The sequence below is a fragment of the Cherax quadricarinatus genome, chromosome 28 (genome assembly GCF_038502225.1).
Source record: "Cherax quadricarinatus isolate ZL_2023a chromosome 28, ASM3850222v1, whole genome shotgun sequence".
Taxonomy (NCBI): Eukaryota; Metazoa; Arthropoda; class Malacostraca; order Decapoda; family Parastacidae; genus Cherax; species Cherax quadricarinatus.
This window is the reverse complement of record NC_091319.1, coordinates 4,504,743-4,531,283: the sequence shown is the minus strand read 5'-3', so window position 1 is coordinate 4,531,283 and position 26,541 is coordinate 4,504,743. Positions and strand designations below refer to the sequence as shown.

Sequence of the window (26,541 nt, the reverse complement as noted above, 5' to 3'; positions counted from 1 at the left end):
GAGTATTATTGAGATAGGCTAACGAGCATTATTGAGATAGGCTAACGAGTATTACTGATAGGCTAACGAGTATTACTGATAGGCTAACGAGTATTACTGATAGGCTAACGAGTATTACTGAAATAGGCTAACGAGTATTACTGAAATAGGCTAACGAGTATTATTGAAGTAGGCTAACGAGTATTATTGAAATAGGCTAACGAGTATTATTGAAATAGGCTAACGAGCATTATTGATAGACTAACGAGTATTATTGAAATAGGCTAACGAGTATTACTGAAATAGGCTAACGAGTACTGAAATATGCTAACGAGTATTATTGAAATAGGCTAACGAGTATTATTGAAATAGGCTAACGAGTATTATTGAAATAGGCTAACGAGCATTTTGATAGGCTAACGAGTATTATTAACTGAGATAGGCTAACGAATATTATTGAAATAGGCTAACGAGTATTAGTGACTGAGATAGGCTAACGAGTATTACTGAAATACGCTAACGAGTATTACTGAAACAGGCTAACGAGTACTGAAATATGCTAACGAGTATTATTGAAATAGGCTAACGAATATTATTGAAATAGGCTAACGAGTATTAGTGACTGAGATAGGCTAACGAGTATTACTGAAATAGGCTAACGAGTATTACTGAAATAGGCTAACGAGTATTACTGAAATAGGCTAACGAGTATTACTGAAATAGGCTAACGAGCATTATTGATAGGCTAATGAGTATTATTGACTAAGTTAGGCTAACGAGTATTATTAACTGATAGGCTAACGAGTATTATTGAAATAGGCTAACGAGTATTACTGAAATAGGCTGGAGTTTACCAGAGTATTATTGACTGATAGGCTAACGAGTATTATTGAAATAGGCTAACGAGTATTACTGAAATAGGCTGGAGTTTACCAGAGTATTATTGACTGATAGGCTAACGAGTATTATTGAAACAGGCTAACGAGTATTATTGACTGAAATAGGCTAACGAGTATTATTTACTGAGATTGGCTAACGAGCATTATTGAGAGGCTAACGAGTGTTATTGATTGAGCTACATTTAATGATACACTAAGTAAACATAACTGCAATGATTCTACAAGCAATCACTCATTTTTAGACGCATTAATATTTAATCACAACATATATTTCATTACATAAAATATTAAGTCTTACCAACTCTTCAGGATAATAATAGAAACTGTCTTCTATTAATAACTCAAAACAATGTAAATAAAGTTGAATAAATTTTTTTTTAGGCCTCATGAGTTTATTTAAAAAATGGTCATATATATTGTAATTTATACTTACCTGGTGAGAGAAGCAGAGGAAATGCAAGTTCCACTGACATGCTGTAGCCAACATAAGTGCTCATGGCACCGTAGTATGATGTGTCAACAACGGTGGAGCAACAGATGAACAACAACGGTAGAATAATCAACAGGAGCCGCGCCCACATCAGGCGGAAGAAGGACATTTCAGAAACATTTTCCAGACTTTAAAACTACTTACGTTTCATTCAGCTGTGGGCAGTACTTCAGTATGAGCTCCAGGAATTTGGAGTCGCTGCACACAAGCTTTGGAGGCCTGGGGGGGCTGGTGACATTGAGAAACTTGAGGATGGTGCAGATGAGGAGGAAAACAGCGAAGACAACAACGGCCGACATCCCTCCTCTTCCCAGGCTGAAGCAACACTGAGCTTGACGTCATCCTGGGTGACACTCACCCGCCCGGCAACGTTACCACACACCGCTGCTATGGCAACGTTTTCCCCTTACTCTACATCATTTATTAACCTTTCCCCTCACCCCCTTATTAAGTCTACGTTAGACACTAAGATTTAGAAATTATGAAACACTCAATCGGAATGAAATTTTTCCTTCAAAATCCCGCACAACTGAAGCCAAAGAGTCTCCATTCCCTAAGATGCTAAGATTCCCCTCACAAGATTTTCTGTAGCATATCCCCTTCAAGGCTCTTGACAGAAGAGGATCTACCCTCTTATTCCTTGGATTAAACCTGACTGCCTACCACTCCCTTACCACAGTTTGGGCCACGTTACTTGAAAGCTTCAATGCTTCAATTTAAGACAAGAGCCGGGATCTCAGAAAACGTCTCTCCCCTCCACTTGACCAGGGACAAACTGTGTGTTAATTTATTTTCCCACTCTTGTTGCTAAGCTACGTGGCACGATGCCAGAGCCTCTTTGTTGCATCGCAATAATGTAAGCTGCGATGAAGGCATCAATTGCCAAAATTCACAGTGTATTGCTGTGCCTTCCAACCTATGAACTCGACGAGGGGACACAGTGTTGACCTCGGACAGTGTAACTGTTACTGAATCTTTCCTTATAGCTTGCACTAAATAGCCTGTGACCTGAATGTAGCATGCTTGCGCTTGAAGCCAGGCACAGATATACTGTACAATACAGTACATAAATTATTAAGAAGGGATTATAGTTAGACTGTTGTGGATTCCGTCTCACATAGACCTCCAGGAGCATCACAAAGCTGATAGCTTAACTCAGCTAGCATTAAAGAAAATGTCGAATATATTTTTACTTTCTCAAATAGAAGTTTAAAAGATACTGTTATAAAAAAAACAGTTTGAATAAAGGAAAACAGTACAGTACACACTGGGACTAGCAGCTCCATTGTTCATTATATTGCAATGTGTCAGCTCAGCGCTGTATTTATGGAGAAAATAACAAGATCAATAAATTTCAAGATATTGCTAGAAAAAGGCTTGGTTATAAGTATCTCTATATAGAGATGTCGATGACATCAACTACAAAGTGTGTGGGCAGAGACTGGGGCAGCTTCATCAGAGTACAAAACAAATTCCGGCCACAAAATAGACAGAAAAATCAACGTCAAAGACCTGGGAGTGATCATGTCGGAGGATCTCACCTTCAAGGACCATAACATTGTATCAATCGCATCTGCTAGAAAAATGACAGGATGGATAATGAGAACCTTCAAAACTAGGGATGCCAAGCCCATGATGAAACTCTTCAGGTGGCTTGTTCTATCTAGGCTGGAATATTGCTGCACACTAACAGCACCTTTCAAGGCAGGTGAAATTGCTGACCTAGAAAATGTACAGAGAACCTTCACGGCGCGCATAACTGAGATAAAACACCTCAATTACTGGGAACGATTGAAGTTCCTGAACCTGTACTCCTTGGAACGCAGGCGAGAGAGATACCTGGAGTTTACCTGGAGAGAGTTCCGGGGGTCAACGTCCCCGCGGCCCGGTCTGTGACCAGGCCTCCTGGTGGATCAGAGCCTGATCAACCAGGCTGTTGCTGCTGGCTGCACGCAAACCAACGTACGAGCCACAGCCCGGCTGGTCAGGAACCGACTTTAGGTGCTTGTCCAGTGCCAGCTTGAAGACTGCCAGGGGTCTGTTGGTAATCCCCCTTATGTATGCTGGGAGGCAGTTGAACAGTCTCGGGCCCCTGACACTTATTGTATGGTCTCTTAACGTGCTAGTGACACCCCTGCTTTTCATTGGGGGGATGTTGCATCGTCTGCAAAGTCTTTTGCTTTCGTAGTGAGTGATTTTCGTGTGCAAGTTCGGTACTAGTCCCTCTAGGATTTTCCAGGTGTATATAATCATGTATCTCTCCCGCCTGCGTTCCAGGGAATACAGTTTTAGGAACCTCAAGCGCTCCCAGTAATTGAGGTGTTTTATCTCCGTTATGCGCGCCTGGAAAATCCTAGAGGGACTAGTACCGAACTTGCACACGAAAATCACTCACAACGAAAGCAAAAGACTCGACAGACGATGCAACATCCACCCAATGAAAAGCAGGGGTGTCACTAGCACGTTAAGAGACAATACAATAAGCGTCAGGGGCCCGAGACTGTTCAACTGCCTTCCAGCATACATAAGGGGGAGTACCAACAGACCCCTGGCTGTCTTGAAGCAGGCACTGGACAAGCACTTAAAGTCGGTACCTGACCAGCCGGGCTGTGGCTCGTACGTTGGATTGTGTGCAGCCAGCAGTAACAGCCTGATTGATCAGGCTCTGATCCACCATGAGGCCTGGTCACAGACCGGGCCGCGGGGGTGTTGACCCCCGGAACTCTCTCCAGGTAAACTCCAGGTAATACACTGGAACACTGTGTTACAGTGTCCAAACATCCAACCCTTCAGAGATCTGAACACCTCCATGCAAATCTTGGTGGATATAGCAAAACAATTCATTGTTAATAATATCTGACATCTTGAGACGACATCCAAATTTTGCATAGACTGGATGAATCTACCTGGAGGGTATTCCGGGGATCAACGCTCCCGCGGCCCTGTGCATGACCAGGCCTGTGTGATTTTTTAATAGATTGCAACCCAATATAGACAGATAATTTAGTTATCATAATATACTCAAATATTTTTGAGATTGTAACTCCATATGGCATTGTAAACTGAAAAATATGAAATGACTGTAATATATATTTTTTCTCGATGCAGTTATGCCCAGTGGGAGGGATATGGTAAAGGAGGGTTTGGGGGGTTAGAGGCTTGAGCATCCAGCAGGCTTGTTAGATCAGGGTGAGTGGAGACAAGTGTTTATGGTCTGATGTGATGTTGGAGTGTGAGCAAGGCAAAATTTATGGAGTCAGGAAAACCAGTTAGCCGGACTTGAGTTCCGGAGGTGGGAAGCACAGCATATGCACTCAGGAGGAGGGTGGAGACATTTCAGTTTGGAGCTGTTGATTGAATGATGAATATCTTTCCTTTATTTGGGTAACTCTACCTTAGCGAGACAGTGTGTAGTGTTAGTGTGCGTGTGTGTGAGCTCAAGATAAGTTGTTGCATAGCCCTTGTGGCTTAGCGCTTCTTTTTGATTATAATAATAATCAAGATAAGTTGTAATAAACGTCTGTTGATGGATAAGCAGATAGGGAATCGAATCATGGTTCTGACATGTAGCATGTCCAGCACTGTACCACTGAGCTATAATGCTTTCAGAGAGAGCAATTCTGTGACATGTCTCCGTCAATGAACACTATCTGTGATCCGACAACTTCTTCCCACAGCTCCAGAAGGTTTCATAGTATATCTATCCTCTTGAAAACTAGGAATGCCAAGCCAACGATGATTCTCTTCAAATACCTTGTTCTCTCTAGGCTGGAATATTGCTGTACACTAACGGCTTCTTTCAAGGCAGGCGAAATTGTAGACCTGGAGAACATACAGAGAACTTTCACTGCACATAAAAGTAGCATCAGGCTCCTAAATTACTGGGAACGGTTGAAGGCCCTTGATCTGTACTCCTTGGAACACAGGCGAGAAATGTACATTATAATATACACTTGGAAAATTCTAGAGGGACTAGTCCCAGATCGGCACAAGGAAATCACTCCCCACGAAAGCAAAAGACTTGGCAGGAGATGGAGCGTCATGAGTACGCTAATAGACAACACAATAAGTGTCAGTGGGACCCAAGATTGTTCAGTTGCCTCCCAGCATACATAAGGAGTATTACCAATAGATCCCTGGCTGTCTTCAAGAGGAAGCTGGACAGATACCTAAAGTCAGTAACTAATCAGCTGGGCTGTGGCTCGTACGTCTGTCTGCGTGCGGCCAGCAATAAGAGCTTGGTTAATCAGGTCCTGATCCACCGTGATTATTATAATCATGGGGAGAGCTAAACCCGTAGGATTATACAACGCCTGTGGGGGGGATGGAAGGCATTAGGGCTCAGTTCAGGGAACTGGACCACAGATCCAATTCCCTAGATCAAGAGCCCCTCACCAGCGTCAAGGAACTTTCCTTGAGGGGTGATCCATCGTGTGGCCTGCTCATGAAGTGGGCCGCTGGGGAGTTGACCTTCGGAATACCCTACAAGTATACTCCAGGTATTACCAACATGGCCATATAGTCTTAATTTAATATAATCTTAGTTTTTTGTTCCTGTTTCTCTTTTGCAAGTGGAGTTCCTGTTCCCGTTTCTCTCATCGCCATGTCTGTCCACACACTGTCCAGTTGATGAATTAGCAACATGTGCAACAATGTTGCACATGTGTTTAATTTAGCATCTTGTCAGTTTGCACACTATTAACATATAGTTTGTATTTGATGCCAGCGGCATCTCTATACAAATCGTGCCCCTCAAGGGAAGTTTATTTAGGTACGGGTACACATAAATACAATTATCATACATAATAACACATGTATAAATTACCTAGGATAACCTCCCCAAAAAAGTCAAAGAGACTTATTTCCATTGAATCCTTGTGCTTCCATCTAAGGAATAGGATCAATGCTCCAATTTCTAGAATAATATCTTTATTTACTACAAGTACATGTACATGGTATACAGGCCTAGCTGACAACAATGACATACTACTGCACAGAAATCCCCTTGTTATGCTCAGCATTTCGGGCAAATTAGGTCAGTGTCCCAGGATGCGACCCACACCAGTCGACTAACACCTAGGTACCCATTTTACTGATGGGGAACATGGACAAGAGGTGGAAAGAAACACGCCCAATGTTTCTACTCTGGCTGGGAATCGAACCCAGGCCCTCGCCGTGTGAAGCGAGAGTGTTAGCCACCAGGCCACCAGGCATCAAGTCTGAATACCTTCCATTCCCCGAGGCACTGTTTGATCCCTATAGGTTAGTCAGTAAGTTTATTTAGACACAGGTACACGTAAGTACAATTTTTATACAATGTAAATTACCTATCATAACCCAGAAAAAAGTCAAAGTAACCTATTTCCACAGCATCTGACTTTTTTGGGTTATCCTAGGTTCTCTACACATATGCTGCTATGCATGAAAATCTGTGTAACTTTATTTGTGTAAACCTGAGTAAACTTATTTAGCACTCCTCCATGAAAGCATAAATAATAACAATAATAATAAACACAATAATAATAATAATAATAATGATCATAATAATCCCTCGACCGTAGCTGGAGTGAGGCAAAAAGTCAGTCTCTGGTAGCCCGTAACAACCAACAACAATAAGTCACAATCTCTGGTGGCCCCTAACAACCAACAACAATAAGTCGCAATCTATGGTGGCCCCTAACAACCAACAACAATAAGTCACAATCTATGGTGGCCCCTAACAACCAACAACAATAAGTCACAATCTATGGTGGCCCTAACAACCAAGATTTCCAATTGAGATCAACAAATATTTTCCCAATTTAATTGTTAACTGAGATTTTCTATGTTGAGGCAGCACCAAGGATGTTTTCCTGGCATAACAGTGACACTGTTCTGTCTCTGTGTTGCCAGGACCTGGGCACATGAAGGTCAGTTCCCCCCCCCCCCTTTGAAATGCCCCTCGTGGGAGGTTCTCGATGCTGGTAAGGCGAGTTCTTGATCTGGGGAATTGGATCTGTGCTCCAGTTCCTTGAATTGATTATTATTATTATTATTATTATTATAAAAAAGAAGCGCTAAGCCACAAGGGCTATACAGCTCCTTGAATTGAGCCTGAATACCTTCCATTCCCAACCCACCTCTTCCCCTCGAGGCGCTATATAATCCTTGCAGATTTAACGCTCCCCTATGATAATATACTGTGCAATGTGACCCTTGTGGGTTTAGTGCTTAGTTTTGATTATATCTCCTCAAGGAAGGTTCCTTGATGCTGGTGAGGGGCTCTTGATCTAGGGAATTGGATCTGTTCTCCAGTTCCCTGAATACCTTCCATATCCCCCCTCAGGCACTATATAATCCTACGGGTTTAGTGCTTCCCCTTTGATTATAATAATATTATAATAAAAAAAGTGCTAAACCTTCAAGGGTTATACAGCACCAATAATTAGCAACAATGATTATAATTAATAATGATAATCATAATAATAATAATCCCCTTGAAATGCATTGCATACCAGTTGCTTTCTTTGGGGCGTACCGCAGCGCTGTATGAACCTTGTGGGTTTAGCGCCTAGTTATGATTATAATAATTTTGGTCCTATCAGTCAGTGTTATATTTCATATAAACTACATTATTTTTGTACCACAGAAAATAAAAATTTGAATTGGGAATATTTTTTTATAATAAACTGCTCTTTTTTTTTTTAGCCATCTCAGGATAAAATTTCTGAACTTATATCCTTAAAGGAGATTCTTTGATGCCAGTAAGGGGCTCTTGATCCAAGAAATTGGAACTGATCTTTCCATTCCTGGGCTGAACCTTACTGCCTCCCAAATGCTAAGTTTATTATCCTCAAGGGAGGTTCCATGAAGATAAGGTAGGATAAGATAAGGTGTGTTGGGATTTTTAACTCTGGAGGGTTAGCCACCCAGGATAATCCAAGAAAGTCAGTGCATCATCAAGAACTGTTTGTCTTATTTCCATTGTGGTTCTTCAAGCTTGTCCCCCAGAATGCCACCCACACCAATCAACTAACACCCAGGTACCTACTTCTAGGTGAACAGGTGTGAGGAAACATGCCTAACATTTCCATCCAGCTGGGGATTGAACCATGGACATTCAGTGTGTGAGGCAAGTGCATTGTCAACCAAGCCATGGAACCAGAATAAAAGTAGGAGTTTTCAATTGAAAAAGAAATATTTAAGTTGAAATCATTGATGCAAATGGTTTATGTATAGATTTCATTTACATTACTGGAATATTCTGTACTGTGGTTTATTTTATATGATCACTGCAAGAATATACACACTGTAATGGTTTAAAAAATGGAAAAACAGAGTATGATATATGCTTGACAAAATATTACTTTGCACATTATGCATAGTGTCCATGCTCGTTTGTAATTATTTTTATTAATTTATGTAATTTTAATCTTAATTTGATATATGTACTGTACTAAACCCCAATGGAGACAAGTCCCTTTGTCTGACTTTTTTTTGGGTTATCCTAAGTAATCTACACATATGCTGCTGTGTATGATAACTTATGTAACTTTATTTATGTGTATCTGTACCTGAATAAACTTATACACTGTAAAAAATACTGTACATACTAAATATCATAAGATTTATAGTAAGATGAAAATCAAAGTTTTATATCATAAAACAGTCATGTTTAAAAATGTTTTTTGACTCTAACTACTGATAGCAATGTATATGTAGAGTACATCAGAGTTTTATGTATATACCAGGAATGCTGCATCCTATAATAATCATTTAAAATATTTATTTCAGTTAATGATTACTAGTTGTGGAAAGGTGTACAAGCAGTGGGTAAGAATACAGACGACTGTACCTCGAACATAATCTATTTAGCTATTGCTTTGTGAGAACAGATTGAAATATGATTGTACAGTATTGTAGTTGTTTATTTGTCCATGATTTATGAAAATTCAGCAAATGTATGTTTAGTTTGATAGCATTATTATGCACCCTATACCCATCCTGTGGTCACATTACTTGCAACAATGTCCTCAAAGGTCTATCAGTTTGAATAGGGAAAATTTACAGTTTGTTTGAATATTCGCCTAACATTGTTAGAAAAAGGAATAACTGGAGGTTCTGTCTACTGTATATAAATTACCTTTCAGATATTTGTAAAAGTCGAGACTATGGCCATGGCAGCACAGTATGTGTGTGCAACTCTTCCCACTGTGATATTCTTCCACCTATCCATCTTCCACAAAGTGGAAAAGCTCTCATTGTTACATCCAGTAAGGCAGGGCTGAGGTGGAAAGTTTCCACCAGCCGATTTTCTCAGCATGGGAATGAGATCTTGCCGTGTAAGTGAAGTTATATTCTTAGAGTTTAAGTTATACTGTCTTCATTATTTATTGATAATGTGCATCAGTGTTATCAAAATATAGAAATTGAAATAAGTCTTGTTGAATTTTTTTTTGTGTTATCTTAGGTAATTTACATACATGTATGTTACTAGGTATGATAATTGTATGTACTTATGTGTACCTGTACCTCAATACACATATTGACTTAATTTAAACATTGTATATGTTGTTTATCTATAATATAATGCCATAGGAACAGAGGTATGCTTACGGTGTCCTGTCTTAGATAATGTGTTTAGTTTATAATTTTTATAATTGTCCAGGGGCTGTAGCACTTACTACCTAATCTTGGCTTCTGTTACAGTGATCCACCACTCTATTGGTGACAAAGAAAAACTATAATATTCTTTCAGTACCATTTTTTTTTAATCTCTGTTTACAGTTGTGGTGTCTTGTTCTTCCTCATGACGGCTAAAAAATTCTCATGTCATCTACTTTTCCACTTACAGTACTTCTTTATTCCTCTCTTTGTCCTGCCCCTGTCCTCCTTTTCTGTATATACTGGCTTTCTCACCTTCTTGTGTTAGTGTGACTAGTCAATGGTCCATTTCGGACAGAAATGTTGTCATAAACTTCTTTCTCCTACGTGCGGGTTATATGTGTATTATATGTATGTATCTTATTTTCTCATCTCATTTTATGATCTTGCATGTGGAAAAATCTTCCTTTGCTATTATTTCAGTATTTTGCAGTCTCATTTAATGAACAGTCAATCATTCAGTGATATTGTATAGTTATTTTTTCCAGTACAGTGGTACCTCAGTATACATCCTTAATCAGTTCCAGGACCTTGGACTTATACCAAGCAGGATGTATACCAAACGAATTTTCCCATAAGAAATATAGGGAAAATGATTAATCTGTTCCCATGAAAAAAAAATCCTATTGTTATTGGCATATTATACATTGATGGGGGTTGTATAAAATAATTTGAACACTGCTTAACACTAAAATATGTAATTTAAACATTGCTTAATACTAAAATACATACATAAATACATACTAAAATACATACATAAAAGATAAAGAATCACACATAAAGTGGGAGTTGTCACAGTTGCTCTTTGCTGATGACACTGTGCTCTTGGGAGATTCTGAAGAGAAGTTGCAGAGATTGGTGGATGAATTTGGTAGGGTGTGCAAAAGAAAAAAATTGAAAGTGAATACAGGAAAGAGTAAGGTTATGAGGATAACAAAAAGATTAGGTGATGAAAGATTGGATATCAGATTGGAGGGAGAGAGTATGGAGGAGGTGAATGTATTCAGATATTTGGGAGTGGACGTGTCAGCGGATGGGTCTATGAAAGATGAGGTGAATCATAGAATTGATGAGGGGAAAAGGGTGAGTGGTGCACTTAGGAGTCTGTGGAGACAAAGAACTTTGTCCTTGGAGGCAAAGAGGGGAATGTATGAGAGTATAGTTTTACCAATGCTCTTATATGGGTGTGAAGCATGGGTGATGAATGTTGCAGCGAGGAGAAGGCTGGAGGCAGTGGAGATGTCATGTCTGAGAGCAATGTGTGGTGTGAATATAATGCAGAGAATTCGTAGTTTGGAAGTTAGGAGGAGGTGCGGGATTACCAAAACTGTTGTCCAGAGGGCTGAGGAAGGGTTGTTGAGGTGGTTCGGACATGTGGAGAGAATGGAGCGAAACAGAATAACTTCAAGAGTGTATCAGTCTGTAGTGGAAGGAAGGCGGGGTAGGGGTCGACCTAGGAGAGGTTGGAGGGAGGGGGTAAAGGAGGTTTTGTGTGCGAGGGGCTTGGACTTCCAGCAGGCATGCGTGAGCGTGTTTGATAGGAGTGAATGGAGACAAATGGTTTTTAATACTTGACGTGCTGTTGGAGTGTGAGCAAAGTAACATTTATGAAGGGGTTCAGGGAAACCGGCAGGCCGGACTTGAGTCCTGGAGATGGGAAGTACAGTGCCTGCACTCTGAAGGAGGGGTGTTAATGTTGCAGTTTAAAAACTGTAGTGTAAAGCACCCTTCTGGCAAGACAGTGATGGAGTGAATGATGGTGAAAGTTTTTCTTTTTCGGGCCACCCTGCCTTGGTGGGAATCGGCCAGTGTGATAAAAAAATAAAAAAATACGAAAGAATTAGATGAAATAAATGCAGATTTAACTTCACTTACTTTGCTGAAAAGAGTCGAGTGCCTACTAGGATAGTGCTGAGAAGAGAGGAGGAGGATGATACAGACATGTGACATTGTCTGGTCATTCCAGACAATACTATTATGGCTTGTTTGGGCTTTGTTGGGGTGGTACTTCTCTGCAAAGTTTTTGGCGTCTATCCATTTGGCAAAGATTTCCTTGATTAATGAAGTAGGGGCTTCCTCTGTCTCCTCTTCTGAGCCTGAAGAGAGTGCATTCATCTTAGTCTAGTGCTCCTCTTCTTCAAGTTCCTGCAGCTCCTCAGTAGTCAGCTCTTCCCTGTGTCCCTCCACTTACTCCTCCACATCACCATTGCTCACATCCAGACCCATGGACCTGCCCAGAGAGACAATATCCTCCACTATAGACACAGCCTCAAAGCCCTCTAAGTCCCTTTCAGCCACTGCTTCTGGTCACAGACTCCTCCAAGCAGAGTTCATTGTTCTGTATGAAACTTCCTGCCAGGCTTTATCAATGGGTTAACTGGGTGTCAGAGGTCACTTAAGAGCACCTCTGGAATAGTGCTTTAGTGTAAAGTTTCTTGAAATTATTGATGACCTGCTGATCCATAGGCTGAATGAGAGGAGTTGTGTTAGTGGGAGAAACTTTACAATGATGAAGTAAAGCTCTGGCAGCACATAGTCCTGCAAGCTTGGAGGGTGAGCTGGAGCATTGTCCATTATGAGGAGAGCCTTCAGAGGCAGGTTTTTCTCCTCTAAATAACTTTTTACACTTGGCCCAAACACAACACTAAACCATTCGCTGAAATATTCTCTGGTTATCCAAGCCTTGCTCTTTGACCTTCACATGACAGGTAACTGAGCTTTCTGCACATTACATTTTTTAAAAGTCCTCAGGTTTTTAGAGTGGTAGATCAGTAGAGGCTCCAGTTTGCAATCCCCACTTGCATTGGCACAGAACAAGAGAGTTAACTTATCCTTCATTGGCATGTTTCCTGGTAATGTTTTCTCCTCTTGTGTAATATAGGTCCTGTTAGGCATTTTCTTCCAAAACAGGCCTGTTTTGTCACAATTTAAAACTTGTTGGGAAACAAAACCCTCAGCCTCCACAAATTCTCCAAACTCTGTAACAAAATCATTGGTGGCATCTTTATCAGCACTGGCTCCCTCTCCATGCCTCACAACACTGTGAATGCTGGTCCTCTTCTTAAAATTGTCAAACCAGCCATGGCTGGCTTTAAACACTTCACTTTCTTGGCTCGTTCCTGCCTTGTTTTTCAAAAGATTGGCATGCATCAGTTTTGCCTTTTTGCAAATCATTGCCTCTGATATGCTATTGCCAGCACACTTTTTTTTCTGTTATCCAGATCAAAAGCAATTTTTCAACATGCTCTAATGTCCCTCATCTTTGTTTGGTAAACAATTTCACCCCTATGCAACGTTAGCCTATTTAATAACATCTTTGTCTTTCACAATTGTAGATACTGTACTGTTGTTCTCGGCATACAGTATGCAGTAGCCACCTCCATGGAGATCCTAACCGTTTTCTTCATTGCTTGGCTCTTCTCATTAACTTTCTTAGAGCTTATGGTTAATGAATTTACTAAAAATTTATAAAAAAAAAAAACACAAAATTATGTGAAAATTCACAGAGAGTTACAGCGCGAGTTGTTCACTGAATGGTAGCAACAGTCATACTGATGCTAGCGGGCACCCAAATGACTGTAAACATAAAATTCCTAATAATTCCTAAGAATCAGTATTAGTCTGCCCGAAATGCATAGGCATGCTAGTGGCCTTCTTTGTAATTAATATTTTATAACGTGTAAGCCACACATTGTAAGCTTTACAAGGAAATAAAGATTTTGATTTTGATTTGATTTTGATACAAGTTCTAGCGAATCGTATTCCAAACAAAGGTCGTATACCAAGCAAAAATTTTTGCGTCCAAACAGGATGTATACCAAGTTGGACTTATTCCAAAGCATACGTATACCGAGGTACCGCTGTAGTTTTATTTAAAAATAAAGGCTAATACTAATGTGTATTGTATTTAGTTTTATAATTACATATACCTTTTTTTAACAGCTGATGTGGAAATAGAAGTAAACAGCAAGATGCGTTACCAACGGATCATTGGGTTTGGTGGAGCATTTACAGATGCTTCTGGATTGAACATTTTGAGCTTGCCAGAACCAATGCAAGAAATGATACTGAAGTAAGTTAAATATTGAGAGTGTTCTGAGGCAGCAAAAGTACTGTGCACTACGTTGTATAATTATCAGTGAAAGTAGTATAAAGAATCATATTATGTGAATTAATACGCTGTAATGATTTAGAGTACGGTTGTCCCTTGCTTAATTCCAGGCCCATGGAGGCTGTACTACTCTTAAGTTAGGCCATCATTGCTTGGTTCTATATAAGAATTATTTTTTCACTAAAATTCTGTTTTGGACCATCCTGGACCACTTGTCATGTCACATCTTGGGCAAGAACAGTAGAGAATGTCAGAAGACAATATGGCAGGGGGCCTTCTCTACTTTTCTTGCCCCACTTGTGACTTGACAATGGACCAATATGGACAAAACATTGTCATAAGGTTTCTCTCCTAAGTGTGAGTTTTGGTGAATTGTTCCAGTCACTGAATTGTGACTATATTTGCTTCGAGAATAATCTGATATGTTTTGAGAACCGCACTGAATGCACATAGTAAATACTAGTACATATATTATGTGATGTTGCATTCTCTATTGGAATTACCAATAGAGAATGTGACATCACATAATACATAGGGAATTTGCATAAAACGAACTCGCATGAAACGAGGGAAACCTGAAATTATGTACTCTCTAGTCACCTATTCAAAATATAATATACCACAGAATTTTTTTTTTGTTGAAGATAATTAAAGTGTACACTGTCGTGGTATAAATGATACTGGTACTTACAGAGCTTACTATTCTGCAAATGGCCTTGAATATACCTTGGGTCGTGTACCTGTTGGTGGAACTGACTTTAGCATCCGTGAGTACACATATGATGACTTAAAGGATGGCAAGACTGATATGAAGTTGTCTCATTTTTCTCTTGCCAAAGAAGATTTGCAATATAAGGTATTTTAATTTGATTATTTCATTGTAAATGGTGTCTTATAATATACAGTTTTCTAAAATGCTTTGTGTTATTTTTGTAGACTTTTTTAATTAGTGATTGACTTGATAGAAAGATACAATAGTTTGACCTGAAAATGAAACACTTTCACCATCATTCACACTGTCACTGAAAATAAGAACAAGTACAGTATTATAATTAGAAAAAGGTATTCATTTCATTTGTATTGTTTGAACTGTGGTGTCTGTACATTTCTTGCTAGATAGCTATTGACTAAATGATGGTGACTGTGTTTCTTTCCTTGGAATTCACTACTTTAGTGGGAGACAGCTGTGTTATAAAAAATGAAATCTTGTAAATGAAATTCAGGGACAGTATTTGTCATTATATATTACTGGATATAAATTCTGAATTTATATCAAAATATGAGTGTATATTTTTCATGCAATCCTCAGATACCATTGATACAGAGAGCAATAAGGACATCATCGACCCCAGTCAAGTTTTTTGCCTCAGCTTGGGGGGCTCCAGGTTGGATGAAAGATAGTGGAAAGATTTCAGGCAAGGGCAAATTGCTGCACAAAATGTACTCGACCTGGGCAGACTACCATGTTAGGTAAACTGTGTATACTTATCTGGAACTCTTTATACCAAGCTATTTTTTTTATTTTTATACAGGTTGACCATCACTAATCCGGCATCATCAGGACCTCTAGGGTGCCGGATTAGTGATTTTGCCAGACTACAGAGTAGTTAGGTAAGAATACACTTAACCCAACGGCGATATTTACGCATCAGCAATTTCACCCACTTTACGCCCTATTTTTGGCCCATTCCATTGTTCCAGTATACCAGACTCATAGCTATTTTGCTAGTATTCCTTCTATTCTGTCGACTGGGTACAAGAAACTGCCCATTTGTTTTTTTCTACTACCCATAAAGTATAGTAAAAAATTGGTAATTTGGCCAATTTCACACAATTTCAAGAGATGCCAATTTCAAAATAGGGTCTAGAATAAACAATGCAGACATACATTCCTGGCACTAAAATAACATTTTCTCTGTTCATTAGTCACATCTCCAGGCCCCTCTTATATTACGCTTGCTTTCCACTTTGAATTTTTATTCACACAAAAGATAGATTTACTGTTATGCAGACTACCGCATTGTAGTAATTGTATAAATAATGTCATCCCATTTGTGACTGTGTACTAGGCCAGCCAGTTGGATACATATTGGACGGTGACGTCATTTGTCCACTCTTGAACATTGGCAAAAATTGAACATTTCCGCTAATTTGAGCTCAATTTCAAGGTACTTTCCATCATGAAACCAATCAAAATCATATCTATTTCTGTAATATATCTTCCATTCTATCAAATGAGACCCAAAAAAAATGAGAATACAACAATAAAAACCATACGTAAATAAACCGTATTTACCATACATATGTATGGTGTTTGTACTTTACACAACGAGAAACATTTCTTTTATTCGTTGGAACCATGGTTAGGGCTAAAAGTGAGCAGGTTATAACAGATGGAGAAAAAGAAATTAGAATAATTTATGCAGCAAGTAGCACCACCAAACAGTAGCAGCAGCGTGGTGTGTCAACCCAAGAAATTGAAATTATGCTAGCCGAAATTAGTGCTAGATTACTGATGGAACCGGATTACTTATTGCCAGATTAGTGATGGCCAACCTGCACTTATATGATTTTTCAGCATTTTGTACATCAGTTTAGTTTTTACATGAAGGAAAATGTTATATCCAAAGATAAATTACATATTTCTCAACAGATTTATTAAGAGTTATGAAAAGAACAACATCACTTTCTGGGGTCTTACTACTCAAAATGAGCCAAGTGATGGTCTTGAGGAATCCTTCTCTTTTAATTCTATTGGATGGACTCCTGAAGATCAGGTGTGTTTTTTACAAAACAGCTTTTGTGATTTTGTTATGGTATATATGCATACAGTAAGTTTTCTCTAAATTCTTGTACTGTAAGTATTTGGAATTATCTCACATTTGGAAAAATAACTGTGTATATTTGGAATATTCTCCAAAAATTGGAAAAAACAAAACAAATTTTACTTAAAATCCTTTGTCTGATATTTTCTGAATAAGGGAATATTTTCTGACAATTAGAAAAAAAAAAATGAAAATTCAGAATTTTCAGAAAAATAGAGAATAATTCAAATTTAATTTTTTTTGACAATAATCGTTATTCAGAGTTTCTGCACAATGAGAACACTTTCCTAAAAGTTAAATTTTGAAGCTTCTTGAAAATTATGAATTTACCACATAAGAGCAAAAAATATGATTTCGTTATTAGAATTTTGTTTATACATGAGAAATTTCTGACTGAAAGATTTATTCCGTTAGTGTTGTAAGTACTGTAGTAAAATATTTAATGCCATAGCCTCATATGTAATAAATATAATGGAATGTACCACTGTATCACTGCATGACACTTAAATTTTTCCCAAATAAATGACATCTTTTGCTGGATGGTCAATACTTTTATATTAGTATTCACTTGCAATTTTTTTTCATTATTTATTTTGCCTTTTTTATGTACAAATAACTGTGTAAAAAATATATACAGGAACATAAGTAATCCCTTGGTATATACAGTGCTATTGTAAGAGATGTTTGAGTTTATAAGATTTGACATACCTATGATTCACATATTCTTATTATGTAGTTTTTATCTTTCAGATTATTTGATTTTTTCTATCTATTTTAACTGCATCTCTCTATAAAGCTTTGTGACTTTTACTGTCTCCTATTCTTATTCTTGCTTTTCATAACTTTTATCACCGCATACAAATAACCCTGTTCACTACAATTTTTTAAACATATTGCCTTATTCTAACATGTTTTTTCCTTCCTTTCCACATGAATGTGCCATTTGACGCAGTATATTATGCAAGATTTTCTCATATAGAAATGCTACATAAGTGTACTTTATTTTACTTCATGAAATATTTTTCTTTCAAATGCATTTGGTGTTTTTTCACAGAATTCTTTAATAAACTTCAGAATTAATTTGTCATTTTTATTATCAGGCAGAATGGATTGGAAAACACCTTGGGCCTGTCCTACATAAGAACAACCTTGGCCACTTGAAAGTTATGATTGTGGATGACAATCGCATCTTCCTACCTAAGTGGGCAGATGATGTAAGTGCTTGTATACATATTTTGTGATAACAGGCATGCTGTGCTTCATGTTGCACATGATGACTTCAGAAATTTTAGCTCTATCTTTATTATTTTTTTTAAACATGCTGGCTGTCTCCCACTGAGGTAGACCCAAAAAATAAGAAACACTTTCACCATCATTTACACCCATCACTGTCTTGCCAGAGGCATGCAGATATGACAGGTTAGATCTCCCTCTAAACAGAAAATATCCAAAACCCCTCCTTTAAAGTGCAGACATTGTACTTCCCACCTTCAGGACTTAAGTCATGCTAAACAGTTTCCCTGAATCCTTTCACAAAATATTACCTTGCTCGCACACCAACAACTCAAGTTCAAAAAATCATTTGTCTCCAGTCCTATCTAACATGCTTACACATGCCTGCTGTATGTCCAAGCCCCATCCACACAAAACCTCCTTTACCCCTTCCCTTCATCCTTTCATAGGATGACCCCTACCCCACCTTCCCTCTAGATTCATTGTTTTGCCAGTCAGCAATGTGGCAGCTAATGTGTCCAAACTATTTAACGACTACTTTATCAAAGTAGCCACCAACTCTTCGTCTTCAGTCAAAAACTTGATGCAAAAACACAAGTGAGAACCTTTGACCAGAGTAGGATTATACATATTCCATATGGTAGATGTGACAAGCAGTATGTGGGAGAAACTGCTAGGTCATTAAGCATTAGTCTTTGTAAATGCAAAAATACCTGCAGATGGGATGACCATAACAGTGCCTGCTTACAACACAGCAGTAAATGTAGGCACTTAATGAAGTTTAACAAAATATAACTGGTCATCTGCAAGAGAGACTAACAGAGGCGAAAGTTAATGGAAGCTGCCTTAATCACCATTGACTGACACTATCCCATAAAGGTCTGGAAGCTTCAGTGTTTCTAAACTTTTGGCTAAAAGATTGTTTTCCATGGATCTGTCGTCACATGAACACACTGTGAGCATGGATCTGCCGTCACATGAACACGTTGCGAGCATAGCATGGAAAAGCTATGCAGCAGGCATTCTGGCACACGCTAAACATGTCGTGATAAAATCCAACCCCTCTCACTTGTATATTTGTCCAGCATATTTTCTGCAGCTTGACATACCTCCTGCCTCACCTCACCTTTGTTTCAGGTCACTCGCACTGTCCACTGTATTAGGACTGAAGAAGCCACTCATGGCTAAACATTCCTTTTAATAAATGTCCTGACCTGTACACAGGTGTCCTTTCTCATGCACACCTGTATCATACTTATAATTGTCACCAGTATGAAGAAGCATAAAATTCTTCTTATATATTTTTACATAGTAATTAGAGTGAGAAATCGTACTGTGCATGAACACACATTACCGAGGCACTCGGTTTAATTTAGCTTTTAAACAGCACCTTGCTTTGAATTTCTGTTAAATTTGAGATGGGAGGAGCAAGTGAAATCTTAACAGTAATTATATATTTTCTCTCATATGCACAAATTTGTATGGTATGTAAATAAATTATGACTGTGCTACAGATCATGTCCAACAACGAAGCTGCTCCATATGTCTCCGGTGTGGCTGTCCACTGGTATACAGACTGGTTCATACCACCATTGACCCTTGACCTGACCCATGAACATCACCCAGAGCTTTTCTTGCTTTACACTGAAGCATGTACAGGTGAATAGCTAAATTTTATAATCTTTTTTTTCATATTTACTGAGTGAAATACAGCAAATGCTTTTTTATATTCAGTACCTGTCTGTCTTAATCTCTGGTATTATTGTTTTCTCTGGAAACTACTGATCTACTACCTTTTGACAGTTACATTAATCTTAATTTCTTCTCACATCAGAAAAGAAATTTAAAACTTTTCTTCATCATCGCTGATATTTCCCATCATATAATAATTGTAAGTAATTAGGTTGTAAGAGAAACTTTTGTTTTTCTTTTTGGGCCACCCTGCCTTGGTGGGATACGGCTGGTTTGTTGAAAAAAAAAAAATAGGTTGTGTGAGACAGGTAAGAATGACATAACTTTAAGTGTTATAATAACTTGTTTTGTCTTCAGGACAGTGGCCATGGCAGCTGTTGAAAGTAGTACTGGGGTCTTGGGTGAGGGCTGAGGAGTATGCTGCTGATATAATAGAGGTACAGAATACTATGTGTTTTTAGTATATCATTGATATGATTCTTTTGAAATTGTAAGCATCAGCAGTTGCTGCTTGCTTTGTTTATTATTACTAATCTAATTTACCTCTGTTCCTATCAAAATTTATTTCATTTACCATAGCTAATAATGTCTTAAAATTATTAAAATGTGTTAAAAATCATCTAACTGGTAGCTGTGTTAATACACATGATACACTGTAGAGAGGGGTACAACGAGTACATTGAGAGACAACACAATAAGTGTCTGGGGTCCAAGACTGTTCAACTGCCTCCCAGCATACATAAAGGGAATTGCCAATAGACCCCTGGCTGTATTTAAGAAGTCACTGGACAGGCACCTAAAGTCAGTACCTGACGAACCGAGCTGTGGTTCGTACGCCAACTTGCATGCGGCCAGTAATAACAGCCTGGTTGATCAGACCCTGATCCATCGTGAGGCCTGGTCTCAGACTGAGCTGCGGGGGCATTGACCCCCGAAACCATCTCCAGGTAAACTCAAGGAGGGAAGTATAGAAATACCTCATACATGAACCCTTACAGTGTATAGTAAGGTAAGTACATATTGCTGAATTACATACTACAATTCTGTATGTAAAAATCAAATGTACTGTACTATTTATATGTGAACTGACTACAAAAGGTGCACCAAGAAGAGCTAGCTTTTAAATTTAATTATAACTTACTATACTTTATTCTTGTTATTATTGTTCCCTAAAACTATTCTACTCTAAAGGAAGAAAATTAATTATATTGTAGAGGGTAACAAATGATGGTGATGTATGTACACTGTCTCTCTACCTTCACATTATACAATAAGAAAATATATAATGCTGTACTTTTAGTTATATTTCTGCATGTCGATATGAGAATTGAAGTACACCGATATAATGAAGCTCTTTATAATGAGACTATGGAAATATGGAATAAAATCTGCTGGGTTAGTCAACTCGGAAACAGCAGGCAAAGTATCTTGATTGCTGAATTTGCATTATTTTTTATATCATGGCCAAATGATCTCTTCTCTATCCACCACATTTTTTATTACTAGCTGCTTGCTACCCCCTATTAGTTTGTTATATATTGATTCGGTCTTTACTAGCCCTGCAGAAGGTATGTGTATTAATATTTCACCATTGCAGAGTCTGGAGCACTGGGTGTCAGGCTGGACAGACTGGAACCTTGCACTTGATCTAAAAGGTGGACCAAATTGGATAAAAAACTTTGTTGATTCACCCATCATTGTTAATGCTGTAAGTCTTTTTTTTTTATTATTATGCTTTCTCTGACTTGATAGAAAAAGTATATCTATTTAAATTTTTTATTTTCAACACGTTGGTCATTTCCCGTCATTTATTTGCTACTTCAATTTGTATTATATAAACCTCATCCTCTTTGCCTTATTGTGCTGGATTTCTTTTACCATACCTGATGCTTAATGGTATGACTGTTTATTTGTATTTTTTTGTTTTTACCTTGTTGCTAGACATGCAGTAGTATATTAAAAATACCTCTTTGCATTAACTAGAATCTTGGGTATGTATATAATATTTATGTTCTTTAAGACCCTTTTGGGTTTAGCACTTATTTTTATTATTATTTTCTTCAGATAAAGCCTTTTATTGAGGATATTAGTATAGGTATAGTTCTCCAGCAGCTTGTCTGTTTATAGGTGATGGACAATGGCAAAAGCTGACCAGTGGGAATAAAGACGCTGGTAGCAGAGGATCTATTTAGTGCAATGTTTTGCTCAAGGCTGGGCTTTATCCTGTTTTCCTGGCCATGCCCCCTCTTGTATACATACTGGCTCTCTTCCCTTCATGCTTGTGTGTCACTAGTTAATGATCTATGTCAGACTAAAACGTCATCATAAGTTTCATTCTCCTATGTGCTGGTTATTTGTGTACAAGTACACTTCATAGAGTACAGTGAAACCCTGGGTTTCAGCCGTAATCCATTCCAGGAGCCAGGCCTAACTGTGAAACGGCCGAAAGGCGAAGCAGTATTTCCCATAAGAAATAATGTAAATAAAATTAATCCGTACCAGACCCACAAATATATTCACAAAAAATACATTTTTTAAATAACTATACTTTTACATACACAAGCACAGATAAATACATATATATTATATAGATAAATTAAAATTTAAATCAACATTTAAAATAACATTTACTTACCTTTATTGAAGAGACTTGCTGGCATTCAATTCAATTCAGTTCAAGTTTATTCTCTATAAGGGTTACAATGTTGGGTTTACAGGTTTTGGGTATTGTGCAGTTTACATGTTATAAAATACTAATTACAGAGGGGGCCACTAGGGCACCTAGCATGGCTAGGCATTTCGAGCAGACTTAGATTAATTCTTAACATTAAATCCTTACAGATTATGGTATTAAGGCTAAGTGACTACATCATAATTTGTGAGTTTAGCAATGTGAATGCTTTTGTTTTGGCACAATACAAAGTGTCTATATTGGGGTATCATAGGCAAACTAATGACTAGTTAGGATTTATTATTTTAAGATTAAGATTAGTATTTCTGGGTTTATAGTCAGTGGGAAATAGGGAGGAGGAAAGAGGAAGGGAAATCCCCTTACACAGAAATCACTCCCTATGAAAGTAAAAGACTGGGCAGGCGATGCAAAATGCCCCCAATAAAAAGTAGGGGCGCCATTGGTACACTAAGGGATAACACCATAAGTGTCCGGGGCCCAAAACTGTTCAACAGCCTCCCATCAAGCATTAGGGGAATTGCCAATAAACCCCTGGCTGCCTTCAAGAGAGAGCTGGACAGATACCTAAAGTCAGTGCCGGATCAGCCGGGCTGTGGCTCGTACGTTGGACTGCGTGCGGCCAGCAGTAACAGCCTAGTTGATCAGGCCCTGATCCATCGGGAGGCCTGGTCGTGGACCGGGCCGCGGGGGCGTTGATCCCCGGAATAACCTCCAGGTAACCTCCAGGTAAAGTCTTTAGGTAACAAGTCCTTATATCTGGGGTTACTTCCCTTCTTTGTCTTTTAAGACCACTAGGACCAGCTTGAGAGTCACTGGACCCCTGTCTCACAAAATAAATGTCAAGAGGGCTCTGTTTCTGGCATCTCTTTAAGATTTCCCTGAAGTGGGACAAGGTTTTGTCACTGAACATGTTGCAGATATGGCTTATTTCACAGTCACGCTGGCTGGCTGGCCTGCTGGCCGGCTGGCTGGCTGAGAGCTCAGGGTAATGTTCACTCAAGGATAAACAATGCTAGACTGGCTGACGATGCCTGTGCGGACAGGTCTGGTACGCTGGCTGAAACCTGGGGCAACGGCCAAAACGCAGGACAAAATTTGGCTGAAAAAAGCGGGTGAAACCCGAAGTGGCTGATACCCAGGGTGACCGAAACCTGGGGTTTCACTGTACATGTGACCTTGTTTACGAAATTGTTATATAGTATGTATAAAAATAAATTCTGAGCGCTCTTGCAAAGACAGTGATTATGTATGAATGATGGTGAAAGTGTTGAACGATGACGAAAGTTTTTCTCCTGTTTTTCTTTTTGGGTCACCCTGCCTCGGTGGGAAACGGCCAACATGTTAAAAGAAATTAGGAAAGCTCACTTAAAATTAATTTGTTTACCAAATTCATATACATATAATAGGCTTAAATACAAAATTAATTGCAGTATATCTATATGTTGTATACAATAATAGGTATATAAGCTTTTTGTCAGTATTTCTTTAATGCTCTTGTTAAAATGCTTCCAAATTTTCTTTCAAAGAGATATTTTGATGTCTAGTGAAGGGGGTTTTGATCCAAGTGATTGGAGCTCCCCATTTTGTATAACTCCTATGGGTATATAAAAATGATGTAATAACCTTGTTTCAAAAACATTACTTTTACACAAAGTAATACAGTGGACCCCCGGTTAACGATATTTTTTCATTCCAGAAGTATGTTCAGGTGCCAGTACTGACCGAATTTGTTCCCATAAGGAATATTGTGAAGTAGATTAGTCCATTTCAGACCCCCAAACATGCACGTACAAACGCACTTACATAAATACACTTACATAATTGGTCGCATTGGGAGGTGATCGTTAAGCGGGGGTCCACTGTATTGTAATGTCAGTGCGACTTTTCAGCTTCATAACTGTGTAGTGAAAGTTTTTAGAAATATACTTATTTTTCAGCCTGGTAGAGAATTCTACAAACAACCCATGTACTATGCTTTGGCTCACTTCACAAAGTTCCTGCCAGAAGGAAGTCAACGTGTGGCACTAAGGAGAGTGTACTCTGGAGAGGCGACACCTTCTCTCAGTAGTACTGCATTTGTGCGCCCAGACAATGTAACGGTGCTCATGTTTCTGAACAAGTAAGTTACTTGAATGCACCGAGGTAGGGTAACCTGAAAAAGAAACACTTTACCCATCATTCATGCTATCACTGTTTTGCCAGAGGCACATAAATACGACAGTTCAGATGTCCCTCCAAACAGCAAATATCCCCACCCCCTCCTTGAGAGTGCAGGCACTGTACTTCCCACCTCCAGGACTCAAGTTTGGCTAACCAGTTTTCCTGAATCTCTTATTATTTGTTAATGCAAGTTAGGATGTTAGTGGAAGGAAGGCAAGGTAGGGGTTGGCCTAGGAAAGGTTGGAGGGAAGGGGTAAAGGAGGCTTTGTGTGCAAGGGGCTTAGACTTCCAGCAAGTGTGCGTGAATGTGTTAGATAGGAGCAAGTGGAGGCAAGTGGCTTTTATGACTTAACGTGCTGTTGGAGTGTGAGCAAAGTAACATTTATGAAGGGAGTCAGAGAAAAAGGTTAGCTGGACTTCAGTCCTGGAGGTTGGCACTGTGCCTGCACTCTGAAGGAGGGGTGAAGATATATTGCAGTTTTTGAACTGTAGTGTCGGCATGTGTCTGGCAAGACAATAATGAAGTGAATGATGATGAAAGTGTTTCTTCTTTTTCAGGTCACCCTACCTTGGTGGGAAATAGCTGATGCAGTAATAAAAAAAATTAGAGTTAATGCAGTGTATCATCTAGGTGATGTGCCAGCCAAATTTGAAGAAGGAAAATATTTATAAACCTTTCATCTGCATCATTCTCTTAAAAAGAAACAAAAGTTAACATAAAAGTTTTGTAGATCAAGTCAGATGTCAGTGAATTGGAGTTTCTTCAGCAGACAATACGTCCATCACTGCTATACATTGAAATGTAGTTGGCACATAGTTTCTTCAGAGGCTGTTACATGAGCTTGACTGTCTCTTCAACTTGATATATTGTCTGGGTTTCTTTCCTCTTCCTTCTGACTTGATAATGATTCAGGATGGACTGGAACATCATCCCATTTTGATTTTTAATTTGTAATTTAGTTGTGAATTGTTACAGTCTTGGTAATGAGACTTGCATATACATCAGTGAGTGTTACTTATTGAGATATGTACGGGAGAGCACTAAATCCATTGGGGTCATATAGTACCTGGGGAATGTGAGGCTTCAGTTTCAGTCCAAGGTTAGGGATGGATGAAGTTATTTTACAGTGAAGTACTATATTTATGTGACTGGCAGCAGAATATACATAAAAAGTGTTTTATTGTTTTTCCTAATATGCCTATTGTTTGTACTATTATGTTATAATCATTACAGTATTTTTGTTTTTCCTTCAAAAGTAATAATTTTAACATAAGGATTTTTTATTATGCAAAACTCTAGTTTCTTTGCATTGGATAATTATCTGCAGTATATAATAAGTGAAATTGTAATTTAAATTTTTTCTTCCTCACAGAGGCCATGATGTAGCAAGAGTGAAGCTTGTGGATAGCAGGGTTGGACAGATGGTTCTCTCAGTAGATCCTCACACTATCATCACACTTGCCTGGAAGACCTAGCATACATGGCTTGTTTGGTTTTGTGCATTTTGCGGTGTACATACACACTTATAGTATCACTCTTTCTCTGTTAACTGTTCTTCCACTATATCAGTTAAATAAAGTAGAAGTTTGTGTTAAATCTCACAAGAATGTGTATCACTGAGGTAGCAAGCTAGCAGCTTTTGTTTCATATAGAAGCACATTTTTTTTCTTCAACAAACCAGCTGTACCCCACCCAGACAGGGTGACCTAAAAAGAAAAACTAAGTTTCTCTTTTTAAATTTAGTAATGTATACAGGAGAAGGGGTTACTAGCCCCTCGCTCCCAGTATTTTAGTCGCCTCTTATGACATGCATGGC

At 38.6% G+C, this 26,541-nt stretch overlaps 2 protein-coding genes across 2 annotated transcripts in view; one reads left to right on the top strand and one right to left on the bottom strand.

The window, feature by feature from the left end:
* The window catches only part of Hydr2 (abhydrolase domain-containing protein 2), an 84,146-nt gene extending 82,437 nt beyond the window's left edge, over positions 1 to 1,709 (bottom strand). Inside the window, exon 1 of the mRNA XM_053782762.2 lies at positions 1,513 to 1,709. Coding sequence (XP_053638737.1) covers positions 1,513 to 1,667 — 155 coding nt within the window. The 5' untranslated portion in view covers positions 1,668 to 1,709. The remainder of the gene's footprint in view (positions 1 to 1,512) is intronic.
* A 5,341-nt stretch (positions 1,710 to 7,050) lies between these two features.
* On the top strand, positions 7,051 to 26,415 carry LOC128693235 (lysosomal acid glucosylceramidase). Its single transcript, XM_053782761.2, has 12 exons — positions 7,051 to 7,277; positions 9,498 to 9,689; positions 13,954 to 14,083; positions 14,816 to 14,978; positions 15,432 to 15,592; positions 16,776 to 16,899; positions 18,048 to 18,161; positions 19,695 to 19,839; positions 20,230 to 20,309; positions 21,470 to 21,580; positions 24,502 to 24,683; positions 26,098 to 26,415. Exons 1-12 carry the CDS (start codon positions 7,193 to 7,195, stop codon positions 26,198 to 26,200), a joined length of 1,590 nt encoding a protein of 529 aa, XP_053638736.2. The 5' UTR covers positions 7,051 to 7,192; the 3' UTR covers positions 26,201 to 26,415.
* The last annotated feature ends 126 nt before the right edge of the window (positions 26,416 to 26,541 follow it).

What these genes read in the sequence shown, in the direction of transcription:
- LOC128693235 (XM_053782761.2), top strand. Translation starts at nt 7,193, where the DNA reads ATGTTGAGGCAGCACCAAGGATGTTTTCCTGGCATAACAGTGACACTG. An exon ending in CACCCATCATTGTTAATGCT is followed by an intron (nt 21,581 to 24,501) that starts GTAAGTCTTTTT and finishes CTTATTTTTCAG; the next exon opens with CCTGGTAGAGAATTCTACAA. An exon ending in GTGCTCATGTTTCTGAACAA is followed by an intron (nt 24,684 to 26,097) that starts GTAAGTTACTTG and finishes TCTTCCTCACAG; the next exon opens with AGGCCATGATGTAGCAAGAG.